The sequence below is a fragment of the Empidonax traillii genome, unplaced genomic scaffold (genome assembly GCF_003031625.1).
Source record: "Empidonax traillii isolate 1590-97213 ecotype Southwest subspecies unplaced genomic scaffold, ASM303162v1 scaffold338:size1951571, whole genome shotgun sequence".
NCBI lineage: Eukaryota > Metazoa > Chordata > Aves > Passeriformes > Tyrannidae > Empidonax > Empidonax traillii.
In genome coordinates this window covers 318,253-333,734 of record NW_020955531.1, presented here as the reverse complement: position 1 = coordinate 333,734, position 15,482 = coordinate 318,253, and the positions used below count along the sequence as shown (strand labels likewise).

Sequence of the window (15,482 nt, the reverse complement as noted above, 5' to 3'; positions counted from 1 at the left end):
TGTTCTCATACAGTCAAAGTTGAGTGTTGCACCAATGAGATTGTAAAGGTTACACTTTGAAGGAGACAAGGAGGCTCAGTCTTCATTTCTGTTTCAAAAACACCAATGGGTTTGCCTGTGAGAGGCAGCCCTTGGTTGGAGAAGGTCATAACTATGTCCCAGACATGGTCTGGGGTGACACTTGCTTTCACCTGTCTTCCTTTTTCCACATCTCTTCCTTGACTGCACAACAGTAACTTTCCAGATAGAGATGTTTGATGTGCTGAGTTAAAAAGGAAATCTGATGGAAATTTGGAGACTACAGTTGAATTTTCTATGGCATTTGATGAAAGTGAATGGGCAAAATCCGCTTGAGTCTATTGGTACTGAGTGGTCAGGGATTCCAGCTCTGTTATGAATTTAAAGGGAAGAGCTTTCCCAGAAAGCACCAGAATGACAATTCTTTAAGTGTTATAGAGTAATTTGTCAAAAACAAAACATCAAAGTCATATTGGGATTGAGAGCAAGATCAGCAATGTTTTTCAATGGAATGAAATGAAGAGTCACATTAGAGCTGAAGAGGCTTGTTTACACATGCAGAGTGTATTTGCCAAATGAGACAGAGGTGTGGAGACCAACAAATTATTACTGAGGGACCATGGTTTTATCTCAGAAAAAAAAAAAAAAAGTTGTTTTCTTGGACTATTTTCAGTTCCCCAAGATAACCTTATAGGAACATACAACCACACTAAAGAAATTTTAGCCTATCAAATCCGTTTCTTGAGAAATGAGACGTGAGATAATATTGGTTAGTTATAACATAAAGTTTTGTGGGAGATGTTCGAAGTCTGCACTGAAATATGTGTGTAAATCCATGCAGGTGAATTCCCCTTCTCCCAAATCAAGCTGGGAAAGGATCACAGATAACATCTTTTAGAAAGACAGGTGGCAGATGTGGAGCCCTTTCTTTAACTTCATGAGTCCAAGGAGAACTGAATAAGAGGCTCTTACAGAGCTATTTCACCGTGTAACAATTCACCTGCTGATCGCTGCTCTGTCAGAGATCAGGTTCTAACCTTGTATATTGTATTTAGCTTTTACTTCTTTGAGTAGTCATAGGGAAACGAAGTACCCCAAGTTTGCAGTGTAGGACTGAAGTAATTTTCACGGTGAGTCACCATGTAGGCCACCTTTGTTAGGTAATTTGCTTTGTGTGGCATGAAGGGAAAGCCAAGAGTGTGTGAAGCTAAGCAGCAGTGCAGAAGTGCGCTTCCCTTTGAAGTGCTCCAGTAGTGAATGTGTTAAATGTTTTCATCAGAGACTTAAAAAAAAAAAGGCACTTGGTGGATCTGCAAGAAAAAGTTTACTTTATTAAAGAGAGTGAAAAGCCTCTCACACCTAAGAGAGTAGGAAAGAAAGAGCACACCGTTCCCTTTTCCACAGCTTTTAATCTTAAAAACAATGTAATCCTCAGTCGCTGGGGGCAGAGCCCACTGCGGCGGGACCTCCCTCGCAAAACTGCCGGGATCCTCTCGTTTCCACCCTGAGCAAAGCAGGCGCCTTCTCGAAAGGAGTGAAAGCCTCCCAGCTCGTCCGGCGGCACAGGAATAGCCATGTCCACGGGGAAGATCTGCTGCCTGGTGCTGCTGACCCTGGGGGTGCTGGCGGTGGCCGTGACACTCGTGGTCATCCTGACCCAGCCCCGGTGCGGTCCCCAGCGCTACCTGCACGGTGCCGTGGCCGCCGACACCGAGACCTGCTCTGACATCGGCCGGTACGTGCACCGACCTCTCGGCTTTTCGGGTCGCTTGTCGTGGATGTCGTGCCTCGCACTGACAGGCAGGACAAGTTCTAACCACGGGAGCTCTCCGGGTTTCTGCCCCGTGCCCGCTTTGGGGCTGAGCAGCGATGCTGGCCCCTGCGTGCTCTCCGTCCGGCACTGCAGCAGCTCGGGGGGCAGACGGAGCCCCTGCTCTGCGGTTGATGCTTATTTTCATTGTCCAGTGTCGCAAAAAATTTGCAACTCTGCAAACCCATGGATTTTTGGAAGGTATAAATATTTACAGTATACAAACACAAGGCTATTTTTAAGTGGGGAAGCGGGAAATTTACTCTTCACAGCTTGGTGGTAGGTCGGGTAAGTGGCTTAGAAATAAATTAGGAAGTTAGAGGAGCTTGCAGAGAGCTGCAGCTGGGCTTCGACAGAGGCAAGGAAGGCCAGGCTGAGAGGGAAAGGAGGGCTGGGCATCCCAGTCTTCAGGAGGGGGTATGTTTCTGGAGTGAAACCTGCAGCAGGTGTGTCTGCTATGAAGAAAAAAAACAAAGATCAGATTTAATTGAAATTAATCCAAGACAGTATAAACACAGAAGACATACTTACATCACTGGGAAAGAAAGATGTAAGTCTAAAAAATTCTGCTCCGGTTTGTGTAAAAACCTCTCTCAAACACTTTGACTCCCATGTTATTATTTTACTGTTACTGTTCCTACTGTTATTAGATGTTTGTATACACAGAAGCAGAAGGATTCAAGTTTACACACTGCATGTGATGCTGGATGCTCCAGCAATGGATGCTGGAGCTGTGTGCTCTGCTTTGTGGCTGGAGCAGTGAGATGTGATGTGGTGCCTTCATACCACACTTTGCCATGTCTCTCATGGGATTCTTGCCATGAGGTGCTGACACAGCAATGACCAAGACCTAAAGCTGAAACCAAGTGTCAGGAAGGGTCTGGAAGGAAAAGCTGTTATCAGATGTCTCAGATACGCCACTGAGATATCTCTACAGAGACTTTTGATTGAGGGTCATGTGTCTCTCTAGGATTTTGCATTACAATTAGGTTCGTTGCAACAGTGAACCCCATAAAGGGAGCCACGTAATTGGACAGGGTGTGGTCTGGATAGACGAGAAAGGTAATGGTTGTAAATTCCCCAGGCATAATTTACTGGGAAGTGGCAGGTCTCTGTCTGAAAGTGGGTGAGCCATGCTCAGAGAGCCATGTGTGGCTTAACAAGAGCCAGCTCAGAGAGTGTTTTCTGCTGTGTTTCAGTCTCCAGAGAGGCTGGAGAGAAAACTGCCGAGACTGGGGGCCAGTCTGCAGACTGGGATGAAGATCTTCATCAGGGAATGCTCCTCCAGGCACAAGTGTTTCTGGGGACATGGTGAGGGGTGTATGGCATTGGTTTCAGAGGGACAGTGGCAGGAGGATCCCAGGACACAAGGCAGTACAAGATGTGAGACCTCTTACACAGTTGTGTTTGTGGCTGGGAAACTTGCGTGAGAATTTGGGGCTTTTCAGGATTTTGGAGAAATGTGCCTGACGCATACGATAAGGTCTTAACGCATTGCATTTAAATGTATACCATATGATCTCAAAGCTTCTTTTAAAAGTTGTTTTTCACTGCCAGTTATCCCAGAACCACGGCTTTCCCTGGCACCAGGCTTTGTACATGTGCTGCTTCATAGCCCATAATTCAGGGGCTCTGGGGAGCACTATCCCGGCTCAGTGTAGTGGTCCTTCTTCCCTCTTTTCCCAACCTTCCAACTTGCTGTCTTGGGCGTTCTGCAGGGGTGGTTCAGTTTCTCAGGAAGCCCCAATTTCCTTCCTCTTTTGTCATCAATTAAAAGCTTCAGTGTCAGTAAAACACCAGGCAGGGACATTGGTGTGGGGAGTCCATCCCCTGCTGCGAGGAGATGGATGGGCAAGCCTGAGCCTCAGTCTCCAAGTTCAGAGCTACAGCCAGGGAGCAGTTTGCTCCAGGGAGGCCAAAAACCATGCAGAACCCAAACAGAAAGCCCCGTGGTTCCCCATCATTTCTTTTCTTCCCGCTGGTCCACATGCCGTTGCCTTACAGGCAGTGCTTCTGAGGCATTTACGGAAACAAAGGAAAGCCACAATCAGTGCTCCTGCTGGCAGCATCCTGTTCCCAGCCCCAGCAGGACCCAGCCATATCAATGGATGTAAAATAAACAGCAGTCCCTATGTTTGCTCTGTGTTCCCGTGCAGCCTCTGGGAGCAGTTGCACTGCAATTAATGAACAATTCCGCTTTCCCTTCTGGCTTTGCCTTATCTGAGCAATAACCCAATAAAACAGTCAGAAACCTTCAGAGCAAACACAATGCTGGCTACTGGCAGGGTGTGCAGAAAACGCCACCCCATTTCCACTGTAAGGAAAAGGTGTTTTTGAGCTGTGTTTGATCCCTCAAGAAGAACTTGTTGAGACACATTTCTGTAGCAGAGCCTCATTGCTGTCAGCAGCATGAGGATGTCTTAATGCCTGTGTGTTCTTTGATATGGCTGTGCCTAGTTAGAAACGGTTGTGGGGTTTTTATTGTTTGGGTTTTTTTCTATTTCTTTGTTGGTTTTGTCTTTGGGAACACAGGGAGAGGTGGGGGTGTTTTTGTGCGAATATCAGATAAGCCCAGGAAGGCACACTGAAGGATTGTAGGAGCAATGAAGTTACTATTGTGCTAATTGACACGTTAAATCTCAGGAGTTTGCTTCACATCGACCCATCATTCCTGCTTCACTGCCCCATCCAGCTGACCAGCATATGCCTTTTTACTGGGAATAGCATTTGGGGACCTTGGGATCAGTTGTTTTGTTCCCAGAGTGTGGAAAACTCTCTCCAGTGCATCCTCCTCCACACCTGGGAACTCCTTGCTGTCTCTTTTTGTTAACAGCATTTGTGAGCAGCTGCAGTCCTCTCTGTCCACAGCTCCCAGAATAAGACCAGCCTCACACAGCTCTGGTCCCTGGTTGCTCTTTCCTCCTGCAGATTGCCCGTTCTTTCCCTCTAACTGTTCCTTCTCACTCCCACAGAGAAAGGCTGCTCTCTGTGCTCTCACATCCCACACTGCTGCCTGCTCTCCTCAAGCTGGGGCTGCCTTGCAGGGGGGCATTTTCATGTGGTTCCTCCATTCTGTCATTCCTGGATTGTAACATTGTCTTTTTTCTTCCTTTTCCACCTCAGGGACATCCTGAAAAGTGGAGGCACAGCTGTGGATGCTGCCATCGCTGGCTTGATCTGCACCTCGGTGATGAATCCTCAGAGTTCGGGCCTGGGTGGTGGGGTCATATTTACCATCTATAATGCCAGCACAGGTATGGGCCAGCCCTGGCCTCTCCATTGTGCCCTGTCCCTCTGCAGACCCCCAGCTCCCATGGAGAAGTCAGAATCCTTCCTGTTCTCTCAGAGGAATATTTTGAATATAAAAGCTGCATGCAGGCTTTTCCTCTTAGCCCAGAGCATCCATCACAGGGAGCTGTGACCATCATTCCACAGCAAGGACGTGTGTGGGGAGGAAAGAGCTCTGATATAAAATGAATTGAGTTTGCCTCTCCTACCCCCTCCAAAGCAACCCCAAATTCCAAAGTTGCACAGCAGACTGCAGCAAGGTGTGAGCAGTGCTGAGATGCCACTGGCTGCCATGGCATCAGAAAGGAGCAGAGTGAGGCATGTGCTGGAAATGAGCTCATCTGAGTCCTTGGGCTGGGACTTCAGGGGCTCATCCTGCCCCAGCAGCTCGGGCACTGCCTGCTGACATGGGGGCTGCATCTCACTGCCCTCACTGGCATGGGAATTCCCAAAGCAGCAGGGAGACCTGTCCCAGGAGATGCCTCTTCACTTCAGAATCTGACAGTGTTCAGGGCCTGCTGGGAAGCCTTCCTGTGTTTGGCTTAACCTCTAGTGTTGTATTCTTGCTTTTATGTTTTTAATGTGTTGGGTTTTTTTTTAAGTCTTGGCTTCCAAAAGCCCCCAGAGCTTATAGATCTAAATAGTAAAATCAACAACGAACACAGGAACAATATCAGAATTTTAAAACCCCTGCCAAGTAGTCTAACAGAGTCATGAATCTGGAAGTCCTTGGGTGTATCTTATGCAAGAGCTTAATTTGGCAGAACACCTATATTTTTCTTTCTTTCCTTTTGGCGTAGACATGTAACTTTCTTTCCTGACAACAGTCCTCTTCTGCTACCTGGGTTATGCTGCACAGAGCCACCCATGGCCCTGCACAGTTCGGGTGCTTGGTACACCAGGGAGCACTGTGGGCTCCTGCAGCACAGCTGGCTCTGGGAACTGTCACAGAAAAGGATAAATTACAAGGCAGAGAAAGAGGCAAAATGATAGGCTAGACCTGAAACACAAGTGCATACAAGTGCGGGTTTTGTTGGGTTTGGCTTTGTTTATATTTTCCTTTTAAGCTCCCGGATACATAGAGGGTCTTTCAGTATCACCATTTTGCTTATAAACACAATGGACCCGCCTCACCATCACTTGGTAAATGGCCGTCCAAGGAACCTGAGGCTCATGTTATGTCTCTGACACGTCCCACCTGCAGAGGAAGTGCAGGAGCCTAAAAATCAGGTGTGGAGCAGCACGTCCCAGCCCATGCCCCAGGCCAAGAACCCTGGGGGCAACCTTAACTGGCTGGAGACAAGTCCTGGCCTTGTCCCTGCACCTTCATTGTCTCCAGGTAGGTGCTGTTTGGTTTGCTCTAAATAAAAGCAAGGGAGCAAAGGACAAGGTGTGCCAAGACCTGACCCTGCAGGTGTGCTGGACACACTTGGCAGAAATCTCCATTTAGGGCAGCTGAGCACGTGTGGTGCTACAGCTGAAAATGTGATGTTCACCTGCTTCAGGAAGACTGTAATGCCTTTCCCTCTTCTCTCTAGGAACAGTCGAGGTGATCAACGCCCGCGAGACAGTCCCACAAGCGTTTCCTCACAATTTACTGTCTGCCTGTGGCCCTGGTTTCCCCATTGGTAAGGACACAGCCTGGGCCATGAGGGATCTGTGCCCTCCTGGCGTGCACAAAGCTCAGGGTGGGGAACTGAGAACCTCGCCGATTTTATCTGGAGTTTCATTTAATTTAGCACACCCTACCTGGATTGGCTTTTGCAAAAGCAGGAAAAAATACTGGGTCCATAACTAGGTAACACTGGCAGCCTGACCAGCGAGGAGGGTGGGGAGCCAGCATGAGGAGAAATCACAATGTAATTTCTCTTTATAGGAAGTCTGCAGTTCAAGACCAGATTTCCCAAAGGACTCACTCATTTCCCAGCAGTTCTTACAGAGAAAAATAAAGTCAATAACTGCTCAGACTTTCTGGAAATGAAAGAAATCAATCTAATGTGCTTGTCCGTGTCCATATATTGGGGAAGCACCCTGAGATGTTGGGATTTGGGTTGCTGGGCTCAGGCACTCTTGCTTTAGCAGCACATCCTGGATTCTCCACATTTCTTGCTGCGTTCATTCTCCTTTCCTAGCACATTTTCTTTTGGTGCATGTCCTAGTTCCTGAAGGAGGTGTTCTTATCCTTGGGAGAAGAGCCTGAAAAGGAATCAGAATAACTGGTCGGAAGGGACAGCTGGAGGTCTCTGGTCCAGCTCCTGCTCAAAGCAGAGTGATATCATGGATAGCTCAGGCTGCTCAAGGCCTCATCCTATGACATTTTTGAGTTTCTCCACAGATGGAGAACTTCACAACTTCACCTGCTCTGGTGTCTGACCAGGCTCCACAAGTGCTTTTTCTCCAATATCCAGCTGCCACCTCCCTTGCTGCAGCATGTGCCTGTTGTCTGTTTTGCTTTCACCTCATCTCTGAGTCTGGTCCTGGCCTCCCTATACCCCTTCTGTTGGATAATGGAAGAAATAAGTGAACAGACAAGGGTAATAAACAAACCAAGCCTGCTTTTAGAAGCCTTGGTTGTCTCTACAAACTCACACTTCCATTGGAGTGCTTTGCCAGTGACTTACTGGGTGTGACACTGGTGTTGTACTCTTCAGGTCCCCCCTGGATTGCTGTGCCAGGAGAACTCCGTGGGTATGAGGAAGCCCACAAGCGACATGGCCGCTTACCATGGAAAGACCTGTTTGAACCAACCATCAAGCTCCTTTCAGAGCCACTTGTCGTTTCCCCCATTGTGGACAAAATAATCAATCACCCAAACTTCTCCATTCCAGGAAAAAGCCTGTGGTAAGACCCATGAATGAAACTGCAGCTTGAGAACCACTGTTCCCTCAGCCTCAGACCCTTCCTCTGAGATGCTGATGTGGAGCACAGGCTGCTGATGTGGAGCACAGGCTGCTGACGTGGAACATAGGCTGCTGCTGTGGCTTGTGCTCAGGGAATACTTGCTATGGAGTGGGAGGGAATCACAGAAGTGGATTTTTTAAGTGGTGGTGGTGTTTTTTGTTTTGTTTTGGTTTTTTTTTTAATTTAGAGTGGCTTGGCACAGCAAAACAGTCTGCTAAGCGTGACTACTGGTGAGGAAGAGCTGGCACTCTTGTGGCCTGCCTCCATCTGTGTGGAAATTGTCCCCTGACAGCAGCCACCTGTTTGGAGAAGCCCCTCTGACCTGAGACATGGCTAAAGTGTTGCATTATGTGGAGGAAACTGTCTGGGGAAGGAGTGCCTGGTGCTGTGGGTCACATTTGGCTGAGAGCTTTCCTCCCCGTAGCCTGTGGGGTAGCACTGCCTTGGAAAGCACACGATAAACTAGTGCATAAAGTAGTGCATAAACCAGATCAGCTTCAGGCAGGACAAAGAGATTATTGGCCCTGGGGAGAGAGCAAGCACGTGCAGTAAACTGATGAATGTTCTTCTTTAACAGCCCACTGCTATGTGTTGGTCAAAGGTTTCTGAAGCGTGGAGAGACCTTCAGGTGGCCGGCGCTGCTGCGAACACTGCGAGCTGTAGCAGAACATGGAGCTGCGGCATTTTATGAGGGACAGATAGGAAAGGCTCTGGTGGAGGATATCAGGAAGGCTGGTGAGTAACAGCTGTAGTCAGTCCTGATAGGCCTTTTCCCAACCATTGGCTGTCAGTGAGCCTGTACAGGGGAAAGCCAACACATGCCTTTGCCTTGCTGCTTGGGCTGGTGCCTGGTATGGGAAGAGGCCACCTTTGTCCAGTTCTTATAACTGAAGCAGCACTGAGACCACCTGCTGCTCTGGCCTTCTCCTCCCAGTGCTCATGCAGTGGCCTGTCCAATTCCCTCAGGCTTTGTGACATCCTGTGGGGTTTGGCAGCAGATGAGGACCCGTGACAACAGCACTGTGCTTGGTGGAAGGAATTTGGGATGTACAGGGATGGCTCTTCACAGTGCCCTGATGTAGCCAACCCACAGCCCCAGGACAAGTTGATGTGCTAATGCCAGCCCCTGGTTCTCTGTTGAAGGGTCCGGTCTCTCACTGGAGGACCTTCAGACGTACCGAGCAGAGGTGTCCTCGGCTCTGAACATCACCCTCAACAACCACACCACGGTGTTTGCTCCGGGACCACCCATGGGAGGTGCAGTGCTCATGTTCATCCTCAAGGTATTGGAAGGTAAATTCCTAATGGAAAAGGGGGAGCAAGAAGTTTTTCAAAGTGTTGCTCCAGAGTGGTAAAATAGTAATGGGCAGAAATGGAGTTGGGAGCAGCAGTGTGACTGTGCTATGCAGCAGGGTGATGAACTGGCTCATTCATACAGTGGATCAGCATCACTGTAGCTGCTGCAAAGGTCGAAGGTTACACGATTTTCCCAAGGCTTCAAAAGAAATTGAAGTAATAGTGAAAATTTGTACTTGATTGTTTCTGTGTCCATATCCTGCTAAAGCATAGGGGATACTTAGTAAGAACTGGGACTTAAAAGGAAGCTCCTTTCAGCTTTTTTTTTCACACTTGAAAAAAAACTTGCCTTGGGTCTATTAACAAAATTATATCATCTTACTCCATAGACTATAAACTCCATAAAGCATCACTGGCAACACCTGAGGAGAAGATAGAAACCTACCATCACATTGCAGAGGCCCTGAAGTTTGGCAACATGCTAAGACCCCACATGAGTGACCCAGCCTTCTCTAGAGCTCAGGTGAGCTGGCACAGTGCATGGGTACAGTGCTACAGTACCAAACAACACTGGCACTCCTGCTTTGCAGCTGTGGAAGGGAAGAAAATACTTGGAGCTGCTAGTCAAGAGCAGTGTGGCTCAGTTGTTTTCTGGGGTGAGAGCGGCTTGGGACCTATTGCTGCCAGTGAAGGCCCCAAGCTCTGACTATTGGGGCTGAATCCCCCAGGCTTCCACGTGCCCAGAGACGTGCCCGTGCTGTGGCGGCTCCAGCTCAGTGTCCTTGCTGTGGTTGCAGGTGACTGTGGGGACCATGCTGTCTGACAGGATTGTTGAGCTCGCCAGGCACCGAATAGACGCTCGTGGTGACCACCCGCTCAGCCATTACAACCTGATGGAGTCCATCTACAACGGCGAATACAGAAGCATGGGCACAAGCCACATCTCCGTGCTCGCTGCAGATGGCAGTGCCGTGTCCGCCACCAGCACCATCAACTACCCGTGAGTAGCCGAGGGGGGGTGACTGAGTCACACAGGCCATGTGCCAGGTTCACGGGGTCCTTGCAAGGGCTGTTTGCCAGAAATACAAACCCCTTGGGCTTCGCTGATTTCGGCAGCTCCTTACTTGTGAATGCCTTTTCCATATGACAGCAAAGGTCTGTGAGCATCAGCTCCAAGGACCATCACAATTCAGGAGGATGTAAGAACTTGCCGAGCTATTGCTGAGTGTCTGTGGGTTGAGCAAATCCCCATGGGCAATACAATAGTAACAGAGGGTTTGCTTCTGGCATCATCAGCAGCATGAATTCCTTTTGGACACTCTTGCTGGTGCAGTTGCAGGCTGGGAGGAAACAGAGGTAACCCACAGGGTGCCTTGTTCAGTTAATGTCATCAACAACAGGAGAGCCCTGGGCACTGAAAGGCTTCATCTTTACCCCCTGCAGGTTTGGCTCCTTTGTGTATTCTAACCAAACCGGGATCATTTTAAATAATGAACTTGCTGATTTCTGCATAGCAAACAGAAGCATTAACCCAGGTGAGCATTCTCATCCTCAAAATACGGCACGAGGTCAGGAGGTGGATACACAGGCTGTGCACAAGGGGGCAGAGACTACCTGTAAACTACAGGTACTCTTTCCTTTCATAGGCCTGGATGAGAGCAAGTTTGTTCCAGACTAAAAGAGGATAAAGCCCTGTAGAGTGTCTGTGTCTATTCACATATCCCCTTGCATGGACAAACAGGAGTTTTGGATTCTGACCAGAGAAATCAGAAATTTAAAAAAGTGCTGAAGCAGATCACTGATTGATGGGAAGGAGAGGGAAGAAGTGAAAAAACTACTGCTAAGACAGGCCTGCTGACATTTTAGGCTCATCTCTGATTCTAAATATATAGCTGCTGCACAGTCAGTAATGCTGCAGCCTTGCACTGAGCTCTGTAACACAGCAGTGCTGGTGCAGACACAGCTCTATGCAATCAGCTATCCTTGGTGCAGCATCCCTCGGGCCTGCCAGGAGAGGACATCATGGCAGGATTGCTGCCAAGGGTTCCTCAGCTGGGCTGAATAAACTGCAGTGAGCCCTGAATACTTCTGGGATGTCCTGTTCTGCATCAAGAGGATCTTCCTGTTCAGACTGTGCCATAAAGGTCCAGCTTCTTGTGAGACAGGCTTTGGGCACAAGGAAACTCATTTTTCTGGAAGTCTTGAGATTCTTTAGGAAGAAGTAGTAGCTTGGTTTTCTGTGGGAAATACAAGAAAGGTGAGGTAGGCGAACTTGTGTCCTTCCAATCCTTTTAAGAGCCACATGGAAAGGATAATACTCTGTCTCTGCTCTAGGAGAGAAGCCTCCCTCAGCAATGGTGCCTTCCATCCTCATCTCCAAGACAGGAGACATGCTGGTGATTGGGGGAGCAGGTGGGGCCTGGATTATCAGTGCTACTACCATGGTAAGTGAACAGGTGCCACACAGCAACAATTTCCACTGAGCAAGGGGAGCACATACTGTCCTGAACTACTCAGCTCACCTCAGGTCTTGATGCCTTGGTGGCTTTTTTTTAATTTGCAATTTAGAAGTCATAAAGGCTGCAGGCTGGAGGGAAAGCATTCTTGGAATAATTATTATATGTCTGCTTTGTTCTTTTACTTGCTCTGAGCATCTGATATTGGTCCCCATGAAGGCAGGAGACCAGGCTGGTAGCACTGGGAGTCTGGCTCAGTGCAGCCTGTTGAACACTCCAGGTTTGCAGGCAGGGCTTACAGCAGATCTGCTCTGGCTCAGCACCAGTGCAGGGCTTGGCAGCACGTGACCCAGGTTCTTTTTGACTATCTCCAGTCAGGCAGTGTGGGTTTGGTTCATTGCAGGCAATCATAAACAAGCTGTGGTTTGGCTACGACTTGGAACACGCCATTTCAGCCCCCGTCATGCACGCTGAGGGTGACCGTGTCCTCTTCGAGGAGCGTTTCAGTGAGGTGAGTGGCCTTGCTTGGCTCTTCTTGTCTTCTCCTCTTGGTGGAAAACAGATTGCTCTTGTAACTCTCCTAAGTAATCTATATTTTGCCTCTGGTTAAACTCCTTCTTGTTTAAATCTTACTTTCTCAACCTGACTCCACATACACATCCTTCATTTTCACACCTGGCAACGCTGAGACCTCAGGCCCCTGCCCCATTCACCCCATTTCCTCTTCTCTCCCCCCACAGGAAGTTAGGAGTGGCCTGCTGGGAAGAGGACATAAAGAAAAGAAAGATAAATTTGTAATGAATGTTGTGCAGGGAATTTCCAAGGAAGGAAAATGCATCTCCGCTTACTCTGATAAAAGGAAGCTGGGGAAGTCGGCTGGATATTAGCATGGAATGCCATCACAACTCCCAAAGCCACAGGAGATAACTAGATCCAGAACATGCTTCCCTTGGACATGCCCATAACTGCCTGTTCTCACCAGGGTGCCCCCTGGAGCACAGGGCAAAACCTGTGACTACAGCTGATTCCAGCAGACTGCAGGTACCCTCAGGCAATGTAAGGAGAGGTCAGCCAGCCTTGTTTAGAGCTACACCTTCCATTACTTGTGTGATATACTGAAAAACATATTTCTTGAGCACATCAGCTACTCAGAATGAGAGAATAAAAAGTGGGAAAGGAAAATTGGTCCAAACCCCACTGGGAACACTGTGAAATGACCCAGCTGTATCTTCTGTTCCTGCTGGAGTCTCGGTTAACAGTAGAATTGGTTTCTTTCAGGCTGTTGCACAAGAAGCTTATTACTACTGGGGCTCAGCAATGTGAAATACATAACTATTTTGGCTATGAAGACTACAAGGAGTATCTGTAGGGTCAGGATTTTAAAATCTGAAGCATCCAGGCTTAGAGGGTGGGTTTGGAAAGAGAAGAGAGCAAAATTCCACACTCCCCCCTTCAGTTTTCCAATCTAAAGAAGCCCTATTTTCCCAAAGGTGGCAGATGAGATCACACCATAGCACAAGTGCTGCCCTGCCCTACTGCTCTCTGCCCTGGGGGTGCAAAGGACCCCACAAGCTCAGAGTAACTGTGCCAACACTTGGTCCAGCCCTGCAATGTGGTGATTTTGAGAATAGGGACGTCCCACGGGACGATGTGAATTCCCTGCTCCTGACACAGACAGGCTTCAGCTTAGCTCCCCAGGGGCACCTCTCCCTGTGGTGAGAGGGGTCCCACTCTGTGCCAGCTCTCCCTCCTTAGTGCTGGTAGGTCAGTTGTTTGGGAAGGCAGGTGAGGACTGCAGTGGCAGCACTGCTCGTTTTGGAAGCTTTAGAACTTTCTTCAAAATGCAAAGGAAACCCATGATCAGGAGATGTCAGTTGTAGCCACGAGCTCATCCCGGCCAAGCAAACACCAGGACTGCTGGGGAGTGATGCAGCACCATCAAGCATTAGCAGAATTCTCTTCTCCCACAGCTTATGCACGTGCTCCAAATCCCTGTTTACCGCAGTTAGTCTCTAATGTTCCCTTCAGATCACAAGGAGGACATTGTAGGACTCTAAGAACTATCACAGAGAGAGAAAACTTCTGGAAAAGAGACCTGAACTCAAGCACCTGGACTCAAAAGGTCTTTTGCAGTTTATCCATAACACTGCCCTGCTCAAAATGGCCCAGAATCACACATTTAAACAAACAAACAAACAAAGACAAAACCCTCAAAGCTCTCCTCAAATACGCAGGGGCAAATTTTTGGAATCCCCCAAAACTCCATTTTCTGAAAGTTATGAGCCTGACTGCCCTACGGGCACAGTGTTGTGTGTGTCTGGAAGTGAATCAAACCAGATCCAGGCCTAGCAGAGCACTCCCCTTCACACACATGGCCCATGGGACTCAAACAAATACAAACAAATACAGTCCCTCTACAAACACCATAACAAGCACACTCTATTAAAAAGCACAAATTAAACAAGGCCAGCTCGGTTTTACGCCAGTGTTCTTACCCATGAAGCCTGTCCAATACAGCCATCAGTTCACTGAAACCTCAGCCTTCACTTGCATTTTAATGATGGTCTGAGTGAAGCTGCCCAGAATCAGACATGTTTTCTTTCAGAACCCCAAGGACTGTAGTCTGACCACCCCTGCAGCAGAGTTAATGATTGCTACATTACCAGATCGTAACCGCAGGCTCTTAATCAAGCATCTGGAAGACAAGTTATTTCTGTACAGAGCCAGCTCCATGCACTCCTTTGTCCAAGTGGAATTTGTCTTCAATCCCCTAGTTCAGGAAGTTCTACTGGTTTCTCCGTTAGAACTGTTACTCAAGCCATGGAATTGGCCCCGTGAGACAGGATTACAGTGCTGGTGAATGGGAAGAGAGAAAGGGAATGGGCCCAAAGGCTGAGGGGGGTAGTATTTATGTTCATTTGGAAGGGGTTACATTGACTGTGACTAACAAAAAAACCTCAGTCTACTTAATTTGCTGAAGTTTTCTACTTTGATTAACTCCCTTACCCAGGTGCCAGTTCCTGGGTGCACTGATTCCAGCGACAGAAATAACACCCCAACAGCAGAGCTGTGGCAGGGGAAGCACTGTCAGGTGCCAGACACCATCTGCAGTCACTGCAGCTCCAAACAGACTACCTAGACTGGAGGCTGGCTTTAGCAAGATCCAGCTAACACCACTGAGCTCAGAGCTCACAAACAGCAACCAGGAGTGGCTGGTTGGAGACAGGGAGACTGGCTTCCCTGTTAGGCTTCAGGGCCACCTTCAGCAGTGCCCTGGACACTCTCCATCATGTTTCACCACAGAAAACCCAAGTCACCAAGTAACTGAGTCTTCCATTATCTTCACTTCTGACACACTTTAGGGTAAAGCACCAGAGTACTCCAGTCCTGTCACCTCTCCAGTGCAGTAACATCACAGCTTCTGCCTACCCCAAAGACATGGGAATATTATCTGTAGTCCAGTGCTCCCTACAGTTTAACTTCTTTGCTACTAACTTTGCAACTGAGCCAAGTGAGCAGTTTTAAAACCCACCACAGCTTTAATTTGCAAGCCAGAAAGGAATGGGACTGCAGACCTCTCACTGCAGCAGAGACTTCCAGTCCTGTAGTCGTCACTAACAGAACACCTGGTGAAGCTGAGGAACTGTACCTGCCTTGGCACCTCTGCTCTTGCCCTGCCACCTCCTCACTGCTGCTGAATCTGCTTGAGTCAG

General features: G+C 48.4%; 1 protein-coding gene across 1 annotated transcript; it reads left to right on the top strand.

The window, feature by feature from the left end:
• The first annotated feature begins 1,317 nt into the window (after window positions 1-1,317).
• On the top strand, window positions 1,318-13,133 carry GGT5 (gamma-glutamyltransferase 5). Its single transcript, XM_027892102.1, has 12 exons — window positions 1,318-1,753; window positions 4,952-5,082; window positions 6,655-6,744; window positions 7,768-7,957; window positions 8,595-8,752; window positions 9,161-9,310; window positions 9,703-9,836; window positions 10,111-10,313; window positions 10,757-10,848; window positions 11,648-11,757; window positions 12,173-12,280; window positions 12,510-13,133. Exons 1-12 carry the CDS (start codon window positions 1,593-1,595, stop codon window positions 12,654-12,656), a joined length of 1,674 nt encoding a protein of 557 aa, XP_027747903.1. The 5' UTR covers window positions 1,318-1,592; the 3' UTR covers window positions 12,657-13,133.
• The last annotated feature ends 2,349 nt before the right edge of the window (window positions 13,134-15,482 follow it).

Coding starts and splice junctions, on each gene's coding strand:
- GGT5 (XM_027892102.1), top strand. CDS start 1,593: ATGTCCACGGGGAAGATCTGCTGCCTGGTGCTGCTGACCCTGGGGGTG. Junction 9,311..9,702: donor CATCCTCAAGGTATTGGAAG/GTAAATTCCTAA, acceptor CTTACTCCATAG/ACTATAAACTCCATAAAGCA. Junction 9,837..10,110: donor CAGCCTTCTCTAGAGCTCAG/GTGAGCTGGCAC, acceptor CTGTGGTTGCAG/GTGACTGTGGGGACCATGCT.